Source organism: Crinia signifera, chromosome 6, assembly GCF_055691185.1.
Source record: "Crinia signifera chromosome 6, ASM5569118v1, whole genome shotgun sequence".
NCBI classification, from domain to species: Eukaryota; Metazoa; Chordata; class Amphibia; order Anura; family Myobatrachidae; genus Crinia; species Crinia signifera.
Genome location: NC_139222.1, coordinates 8,096,959 through 8,107,544, shown reverse-complemented (window position 1 = coordinate 8,107,544; position 10,586 = coordinate 8,096,959). Strand labels below are relative to the sequence as shown.

General features: G+C 51.1%; 1 protein-coding gene across 1 annotated transcript in view; it reads right to left on the bottom strand.

Moving 5' to 3' along the window:
• The window catches only part of LOC146007416 (uncharacterized), a 31,130-nt gene extending 29,325 nt beyond the window's left edge, over positions 1 to 1,805 (bottom strand). The window contains exons 1-2 of the mRNA XM_083145766.1: positions 1,263 to 1,805; positions 281 to 373 (exon numbers count right to left, since the gene is read on the bottom strand). Of these exons, the coding sequence (XP_083001892.1) occupies positions 281 to 358 (78 nt within the window). The 5' untranslated portion in view covers positions 359 to 373; positions 1,263 to 1,805. The remainder of the gene's footprint in view (positions 1 to 280; positions 374 to 1,262) is intronic.
• Positions 1,806 to 10,586: the final 8,781 nt, after the last annotated feature.

Genomic DNA, 10,586 nt, shown 5'->3' with positions numbered 1-10,586 from the left:
CCTCCCCGGTCAGGTTCCTGTGTTAGTAATAGAGATAAGAGTGACGTCACTGTGATGCTCCCAGACCCCCTCACCTCCCCGGTCAGGTCTCTGTGTCAGTAATAGAGATAAGAGTGAAGTCACTGTGATGCTCCCAGACCCCCTCACCTCCCCGGTCAGGTCCCTGTGTCAGTAATAGAGATAAGAGTGATGTCACTGTGACGCTCCCAGACCCCCTCACCTCCCCAGTCAGCTACCTGTGTCAGTAATAGAGATAAGAGTGATGTCACTGTGACCTCACCTCCCCGGTCAGCAGGTAGATGATCTCCAGGGTGAGACTTAATATCTGCTTGGTAATATAACTTCTGTCCTCGTCCATTGTGAGTGAGGTGACCTAGGCATATGGAGACAACAGGTTAACAGAAAAGGTAACAATTTGACTATTTATTATTATTATTATTATTATTATTATTAACGTACTGTACAGAATAAGTCATATATTTAGGACATTATGTCAATGAACGCAGTTAAATATTTACAGCATGAACCAGTAGGAATAAGAATGAAGGGGTGGAATGGGAGTACCAAAGTTGGTGTCAGGTCAGATGAAGACTGGAAGGTCACATTTTGATGGAGTTTTTGAAAGCTTGGAGGTTCAAAAAAGTTGTATGTGACATCCAGGACTGACTACTTTAAATTCAGCCAATCAAATCACTTAACGTAACGCGTTTCGCCACATACGATACAGGATTATATTAGGCGTTGGTTGCGTTTATCTAAATATACAACCTCATAAGTTGGGCAAATCTACAGAGGGTGTGGTACATTCAGGCCCAAAACCGATGGTTAGCAAGCATTGATGGTCCAGATACAACAGAAATACATTTCCCATCACATCGTGGGTATTCCATGGTTGCCAGCCTGGCCATCCGATGCCCATCCGATAGCAGACCGCTTCTTTGCAGATGCGGACACTTGGGGGTGGTTCCAGGCCAGATAGGATTTGCGTCACTTCATATGTTGCCCCCTCAGCACAGCATCGGATGGGCATTTTCAGGGGGTATGGCAGGGGGCAGCCCATCGTGACGTGTCCACGTCACCTTCTTTGGGTACAACCAAGAGTGGTAGAAGCTCCACCTGAGATGATGACGATGATGATCAAGAGCCAGGAAGAAGGCTCTGTAAGCACACCAGGAGGCACCACAGCAGTTATGACCCCCTGAAGGAGACACTACAGAAGATTACTGATGATGATGATGATGATACATTATAATTATAATTACCTCTGCTCAGTGGCACAGACCCTGCTGCTGCTTATACACCTGAAGGTAACAAACACACAGGGGCTAGTGGGAAGAGGGTACCCATAGCAGAGGATTCTGGGAATTGTAGTCATGTCAGTGTCAACACTCTGGCTCATGCTGGACTACAACAAAATGGCCGCCAAGTTTGGTGTACCTCTCCTTACTCCTATTATATCGGTCTCAAGCTAACAGGTGAGGCTGGTAATGTGGCCCTGGGGCGCGCAGGACGCTATTCCTCGCGGGTGTAGCGGGCGGGAGGCTGCGTTTGGGCGTCCGCAAGCCCCGGTTGCGGGAGACAGGAGCCACGAGAAGATGGCGGCCGCCCTCCTGCGCTGCGGACAGGAAGCTCTATGTGTGGATGAATGGAGCCTTCCTACCAGCGTTCCAGCCGCCGGTCACGTCACGTGTGTTACAGTAGTCACAGAAGTGACGACGTCGCGCAATATGAGGCCATCAGCTGTAGTGGTGCTCTGTGTAGGTACAGACATGGCACATGTTGCAGAGTGGGGTGTGGTACGTGTGCCCAATAGGGGGAGGGGCCTGTGTGTCCAGTAGAGGGAGTGGTTAGTGTGCCCACTACGGGGAGGGGCCTATATTCTCAGTATTGGGGACTGTATTCCCAGTCAGCAATGGCACATTGGGGGAGGGGAGTGGTAAGTGTGTCCAGTAAGGGGAGGGGCCTATATGCCCAGGAGGGGGAGGAGTGTAAATGCCCTATAAGCACTGGCACAGTGGGGGACTGATAAGTGCCCATTAGTGGGGGTGGTAAGTGTGCCCAGTAGGGGGAGGGGACTATATTCCCACTCAGCACTGCCACATTGGTGGAGGGCAGTAGTGAGTGTGCTCAGTAGGGGGAGGGGCCTGTAACAAGTGTGTCCCAAACCCTCAGAGGCAAATGTAGTTCTATTTTACATGGGATGTTGCTACGGGCAACCAGTCAGATACAATCTATTATCTTCTAGAAGGTGCTAAATAAAAGTAGATTCTGATTGGTTGCCCATAGCAACATCCCGGGTGAAATTTAATAGGATGAGAGATTCAGAAAGTGAGAGATTTATTAAGGAATCTCGAGGTTTTTTTTAAAGGGGCAATCATTTAGGGGCCCATTTATCAAACCATATTTGCGGCTAAATCCCCGAAAACACCAGTTTTCGGGGGTTAGCCGCAAATATTAAGTATCTCTGATCCCTGCTGCGATCCTCCCTGCAGCGCCGCCGGCCGCATCCCCCATAGGTTTCTATGGGGGATGCAAAGCTGCCCGATGTATCAACATCGGGCAGCCCGGCATCGCACCCCTGGGCTATCGCCATTCTGATATGGCGATAGCCCATTGTAGCCTATGGCTACATATCGCACTGCCGAGCGTGGGCAGTGCGGTCACAGGGGTTGGCGGGGGTCAGCGCATAACCGCGCATGCGCAGACCCCCCGGCTTCCGGCTCTGGGTATCGCAGGGACAGGCTCCTTTCGGAGCCCTGTCCCTGCGCCACCATAATGATACATCCCGGCGGTATTAAAAGCAACCGCAGTGCGATGCCCGGTGATGTCACCACGCCGGCATCGCACATTAATGATAAATGCGCCCCTTATACTGTAAAACCAGTTTGATTTAGCAGTGTAAATGATTGCCGCTTTAAAAAATAATGGAGATTTTTTCTGTGCTGTTGCAGTGGGCTGTCCTGGAAAATTCCCGGCATTCCACCAATAATTAAGGTGTGCGCCAATGGTGCCTGCAGCTGTGCACCACTGGCTCATCACCTATCAAGGCACCCACCTGGTGGCCGCTCTCCTGCCCCCTCCCGTTGCTCCCCCTCACCTCTCTGCTCCGGCGTTCATATGCCGGAACTCTCCTGCAGCTGCCCCGCAACCATTAGTTGTAGCGAGCAGGTGTCAGGCTCAGTGATGTTCAGCGCGGCTTGGGGGGACTTGTTCGGGCGCCCGAGTCCTCCCGAGCCACCCCGAACATCCCAGAGCCTGCCACCTGTTGGGAACCATTCCACTGAACAGTAATATCCCATCATCCTGTCAGAGTATAAAACCAGGACGAAGCTTGTTCTGAAGAGAGGCCATGGATATGACCTGGATCTATGTATTGAGTCTTTCATTTGATTGGAAATAGCATGTCACTGGTTGGGCTATAATCATTAGCATGGAGCAGACCACTGTAAGTGTTGACCTTCTTTTTCTGCAAGTCTATAGAAATATCCAGGTAATCTGGGACAATATCAGAATCTTCTTCTTCTCTCTGAAATCAGAGAGTAATACGATTCTGGCAACCTGGATGATGTTCCTAGTCATAGATAAGCTGGCCACACACTGTCCACACTCCAGCCACTGAGGAAAACTCTATTGTTCAATTTGGCTCCAAGAGGAGAAAATCTGTGGGATCAGCAGATGAAGAGAATGTTCTTTCTGTGGTCTCTATCTGAATTCTAGACATGAAAATCATATCACCCGGTAGGTCTATGGGGTGTCTAATAAAGTGTGAGTTATTTAGTCCAGTGGTCCCATGTGTCTCTATTCACATCAATCCAGAAAAGCCACCATTCGCAAGATCACTCATCCTCCTCTCCCGAGTGAGCCTTCATGTGAGTCTGGTGCAAGCGTTTTAGTCGGAAACTTTGACCACACTCAGGACAAGAAACAGGCCTCTCACCCGTGTGGATTAATTGGTGGAGTTGTAGAGTTGTGTTTTCCGTAAAACATTTCCCACACTCAGTACGTGAGTGCAGTTTCTCACCAGTGTGGATCTTCTGATGCCGAATAAGATCGGCAGCTAATGATTTCTCCTGAAGTCAGCGAAAACTGGCTTTTGTATGCGTGCAGCTGGCCGAAGCTGGGGTTGGCGGCTGACATCCTGTGATCGGCTCGCCCACGCGGGGACGTCCATAAAACGCTGGGCGTTCCCATGTGAGAGCCTCATTCCTGCCACCGGCCTGCCCCGATGGTTGCGTACTGCTCAGAGACTATGCAAGTCGCTGAAGCCAAGCTGCACTTGCGCATAAAAGACCATGATCATGCGCAGTCCCCAAACATCAGGACGGGGCCGAACTTGCTATATAGCGAGTAAATCATAATCAGCCCCTAGGATTGGTGCACCTGTGGTTCCGCACTGTGGGCCTAATCCTTGTTTGCACAGAAAACCATCGGAGTCGGAGCCATCGCCAAGGCCGCAGCCACTGTGCACACATACACAACATCCCTGTAATAACGAGCAACAGCAACTCCCGGAGTGAGTCTATGGTCACGCAGACTGTGGCAGTATTTACACTGATTATATATATATATGGGATGGTATATATACCCCCAGATCAGTTCTGCATGTGGATAACTCGCAGCAACCGCTTTGCCCCATATGTTAATCTATAACTAAGGCGGTATCCTCACCCCCGATCTGAGGATGATCTGCTATATAGACACATTTAGCCAATCCAATACTTCCTCCTGTTATGTAAGGTTCCACGTCAGAGCTCAGTAACAGAATACACAATATGTAGATCAATGATACATTTTATTCTGATTTTTTATTTTTTTTTACAAAAGAAACAAAAAAGCACAGAAAGAACAGAAACAGGGATATAATGCAAGTACACGGGCTGGTCATTTGGTAACAGTGAGCACACAGCAGGTGATATAGTAGATAAAAACGCAGCACAAGATAAAAAAAGACACGTTCAAGCATGATGCCGGGGTTGAAGGCAAAAGACAAAAAGAGATACTATGAGCATCAAACATATAGGCCAATGACCCAAAAATAACATCATAAACATTGCAAAGCTAAAATAAAATGCTTCATATTATAATTTTTCATAAATGTGTTACCAAGCTAATAACATATGAACACTAGGAGTACAAGAACAAGCATTAGCAAAATAAATGCCCTCAAAGGCACTATAAGTGATGGAGAAAGGGAGGTGGATAAGTAGTTTACTGTGCTCTATAATCAGTTGTGTGAATGTGTAAGGACCCTGTCAGTGGCTGGGTAGTCTAAAAATGTAGCATTGATAAGAGAAGAGAAACAGCTATAACTCAGGAACACCTCCAGATCTTGACTGGCTGGAAGTACCTCCCGACATAAATCCCAGATTCCATGGAATAAAAAGAAGGTGCTAGCGCTCTATGCATCTAGGATTTCTGCCCATCAATAGTTAACAATATTTCTATGTAAAAGATGGAGAGTGCAGGTGGGGGCAAGACAATTGTGTTATTGTCAACTTTGAGGGGAGGCACAGATATAATAGCTTATAGCCTCAGGCTCCAGGGCCGGGACTGGTTCCCAAAATACGGGGCACAAATGAGTAGGGGTCCCCCTTGTTTTACGAACCAGCCCCAGGCCCAACCAGCCAGCAGGGTAATGCCACAGCCGGGTGGAGACTTTTTATACAAGTCCCCCAGCCAAAGCATTCCTCCCTACCGACCAGTCAGCCTAGCCAGGGGCCCTGGGGGAGTGGGGACCCCCCCAATAAAGGCCCCCCCCCTCCAGGACTTACCTGACCAGGCTGAAGCCTGGTGCTGTCCCCGGTGACCCTGGGCTGTGGTCACTGGGCTGATTAAGTGTACAAAGATAGAATAAACCATTGGGTTTTGCTGTGGAAATATGAGTCCCAGCAAGCCTGAAACGCATACTGGGACTTGGAGAACCACAAGTCCCAGCATGTGGCCCATCAATGGGCTTGCTGTGACTTTTAGTTCCACAGCAAAACCAATAGTTAAATAAAAACGCACCTCTTTGTTTACATTGTGCGGTTCTGTCCCCCGAATACCGCTATTGGCCGGCCTGCGGCGTAGCGGCTCCTGATTAGCAGCTAGGCCGCAAGCCGGCCAATAGCAGTTTTCAAGGGCGGAGCCGCACAATGTAAACGAAGACAACGTGCGGCTCCGGCTCAGTCCGTCCGTCTAGCCGGTTTATTTTTTTGCCAAGACCCCTGGACTACTGCTGGATTGAAGAAGACAGATCTTTGCCTTAGGACACTTGTAAGTATAATTTCCTTCCACAGATTCCCCTATGGAATTTGTCGGATCCCGGACACTGGAACCCCGGACCAGGACACTGAACCCGTAGCACCAGGACCTCCGGACCAGGACACCGGACCGAGGGCTACCTACGGGCTCAAGATAGGTAAGTATCAGTATGTATGGGCTATGCATGTATAAAAGTTTTATTTTTCTTATGTCAGTGTTTATCCAGAGGTTAGCAATGCGTCCCGGTACAGGGGAGGAAAGAGGGGGTGGCGTTCTTCTCATGCCCCCCCCCCCCCCCTACATGGAGGGACAACAAACCAACATACGGGCAATCTATATTAAAAGACAGGGCCTTATGGCACGCAAGCGGGGCATAAGTTAGCCACTGTAAAAATTATTTTACGGGCATTGGCTATGGATTGTCGGGTGCAGTGAGGCAGAATGGACATTTTCCATAGGAATTCCTTTGTTATACGGCCGGAGGGCAGGTTAGTAGCCTCCACCATGCCAGTTAGGTTTTATGGCAGGAAGTAGCTCTGATGGGCCAGGGGGAGGCGGTGTCCCCCCACCCCCCAGGGGCATAACAGCCACACAAAGGCTATGCTGGATCGGGGAGCAGGGGGGGGGGGGGAATGGTTTTAGGATACCTATAACCAGGAATGTGACACCCTCCGGCAGCTCAAAAAACCCTGAAATCTATTGGGGATCAGCCGGGGGCAGTAAGGGACAACAGCATCAAAGAGCAGGCTTTAGGCAGGATGGCGGGGCCATTCGTAACCCCCTCATTGGCAGGAATAGTTATCTCATGGTTAGGACTGGTTCCCAAAGGGGCGCCTGGTAAATTCAGGCTCATTCAGCACCTGTCTTATCCGGAAGGGGCATCGGTAAACGATGTCTTGGACAGGGACGAGTGCGCAGTGCAATACCAGTCGTTCGACTCACCCGTCAGGATAGTCCCAGCGCAAGGCAGGCGGGGCGCTTATGGCAAGGTTGGACATTGAGTCAGCCGTTAGGCTGCTCCCCCTGCGCCCCGAGAGTTTTTTGTCACAGGGGTCTAAGTTTTGACGGGTACATCTTATAGACAAATGTCTTCTGAGGGGATGCGCTATAGCTTGCGCATTTTTGAAGCAGTTAGTTCATTCCAGCAGTGGTGCTGGGAAGAGAGAACCGGGTCAGCGGCAATTGCGCACTACCTGGACGATTGCGTGGTGGCAGGGCCACCCATCTCGCCATAGTGCAACCTCCTGCGGAGGGAATGCTGAAGGAATTCAGCGTGCTCAAAAACGCAAGGGCCCAAAGCAGTTCTGTCTTACGTGGGGATAGAGATTGATTTGGCCAAGCAGGAGTGCAGATTGCCAGAAGTGGGAAAGCTGGTTAGTGAGGTCAGGTATTGTGCCGGAGCAAGAAAGGTGGCACCGGGGCAGCTCCAATCATTGTTGGGAAGCATCAATTTTGCTTGCAGGGTGATCCTGAGGGGCAAGATATTTAAGCGACGGCGGGAGCAAGCCACAGCGGGCATAGCAAGGAAAAATCACTTTCTGCACATCAACAAGGAAGTGGCAGCCCTGGGGCTATTCCCAATAGTGGTAGCCATGACAATCTGGGGAGGGAGGCTGGCCAACAGGCAAATTTAATTCTGGTGCGGCTACCCGGGTGTAGTGTAGGCAGTAAACAGCCAGCGGGCGTCATCATCACCAGTAGTGTTAGGATCTCCTGTGCCACGCTGTCTGGCGAGACACCACGTGACACTGGCTGGAAGGAGATAGTGACAGGACCAGGGCAGCCTCGCCAACCTGACTCCGTTGTACTCAGATGGAGTTGACGTGTGTGTGCGGGGTGCTAGGCTTCACCAATAATAGCCGCGTTCGTGGGAGCCCGTTACCTCGATGCCACCTGGTCTTATGTTAAGAACAACACACACGCCAAGGCCAGTGATGAACAAGGGGAAACCTATCTACAAACAAAGAGGCGAGGACCACCCTGCCCTGCGGAGAGGGGTGCCAGTGGATAGCACTCTAAACAGGAACCCGCTGTGCTAATGCTTAACAGGTGTAACCATACACAGTATGCTGACACACTAAGAACTGCTGACGGGTGTAACAATACACGATATGCTGACACACTAAGAACTGCTGACGGGTGTAACAATACACTATATGCTGACACAATGAGTACTGCTGACAGGTGTAACAATACACTATACGCTGACACAATAAGCAAATGATTAGTAAGGAGACAAAGAGGGGGAAGCTCCCAACTTATCTGAACACGAGGGATATCAACTTAGCTGGAGCTGAGATGCTGCGGACAAGGCAGGGAACCAGCCGAAGGAAGCACCACGCTGGAGAAGGAATCCCACAAAGACCAACAGGAGCTGCAGGGACCGGGAGACGGATAAAGGACGACACACGGACACCGGGAGGACAGGAGACTGAACGGAGGACACAGCTGGGAATCAACGACAGGATGCAGGATGACAGGGAACAGGAACCAGGAACACTTGAGACCCTGAGGTACAAAAGCTATAACCGGCCTGGGCCTGAATAACCAGAGGGTTTATATAGTGAGCACAATGTGGTGCTGATTACACATTGCCAAAAGGTGTGCACTGCAGGCTAGGAGCCTAATCAAGACACCTGAGTCCAGAACACACAGTACTGAAAGTAACCTGCAATGGCCCAGGCTGACCACTGGATGCCACTAGCGAGTAAACACACACAGACAGGCTGAGATAAACCCAGGGAGAACATGAAACTACACACAGAATAAGTGAATCTGCGCATAACACAGATCCGCTGGAGGCGGATCCTAACAAGTAGTCAGGCTGGTTAGAAGATTGGTTGTGAAATGCCTGCGCCACTATATTACATTCAGGGCAAGGCATGTGCCAGGGGAAAGAGCGTGATAGCGGACACGCTGTCACCACAATATTACATTCAGGGAAAAGCATGTGCCAGGGGAAAGAACGTGATAGCGGATACGCTGTCGCGGCAGAACGGGGAAGCTGTCAGGGCAGCAGCGCCAAGCGTGAGCACATCAGGTCTAACATGCCCCTCATGTCTCTGAAAGATAGTCAAGCCGAGTTAGCTAGCCGGGCGGAGCGGTCACCGGCACCAAGGACTTGGGAAGCATACAAGGTGGCATGGAATTGCTGGAAGGATTGCCAGGGTACGGTAGGTGCCAAGAGACTCAGCGCGCAGCAGCAGCTGTTGGCTTTCCTGGTCAAGCTCAGGCAGGAGCAGGCCTCAAAATCCCGGCTAGGCGCCTTGCCAGCAGGCATCTTGTTTCTACAAGCTCAGTGGCAGGGTCGACAGGGCGAAGTGATTCGCAGTGCGCATTATCAGGAGGGGCTGGGCCAGGATGGAGGCTAAGAGGCCGGACGCAAGGCAACCCATCACAATAGAAAGGTGGCGGATTTTGTGGGACCAGATTTCAACTCTCTGCCAGGACCAGAGGGAAGCAGCCCTGTTCAGGGCGGCATTCGCAATGGGTTTTAGTAGTGGCGGGAACGAGGTTGTCAACAGGAGAGGGCACGCAGCATAGAAATGTGGCAGTAACTTAGCAGGCGGTGCTGTGCAAGATTCACAGGTCAAGGACGGATCAGGAGGGCAAGGGTAGATGGGTCCAGCTTAACCGTCACGCGGACCCGGCAACGTGCCCGGTGGCAGCGGTTAGGGCCTTTGTAGGTATTGCGACAGCAAGCAAGGGGAATTTCCTTGCGCACGCAGAACGGGTCACCGCTAACCAGATACCAGTTTTCAGCTATCCTGAAGGAGGGCGTAGCGGCAGGCGGTGGCCGACAGGTAGGTTTAGCTCCCATTTATTGAGGATTGGGGCGGCCACTTCCGTGGGTAGTGAAGGCCGCGCAGGTGCTGGGAGCAGAGCGCCGGGCAGGTGAAAATGGGATCATTATAAGATTTAACCCAAAACAAATATGGATTGTCAGCCACTCCTACGTTCATTAGGCCGAAGTCAGGGCTGCGGCCAGGCCTTACGGCACGCACCTAGGGCTGCCTAGGAGCGGAGGACGAGTGTTTTGGTTCTGGCAGAGGGGGATGAGGTGGAACGGGCCCAGGGAGGCATTGCCACGGGGCAAGGGGACGGCCTGCACGCCGGACACGATAGTTGGTCATCTGGGAGGTAATGAGTTAGGGGATGCCAGATCCCTTGACCTGGTAAGAACGGTCAGCACCGACTTAGGGTTAGGGTACTGTTGTCCAGCAGCATCCATTGGAAGGACCAGGAAGAAGGTAAAGGTGGCAGTAGCCAAGCGTGTGAAGGGGGGTTATCCAACATGCAGATATCAACCAGACGATCAAGGGCACGTATGAGGCAGATGGAGT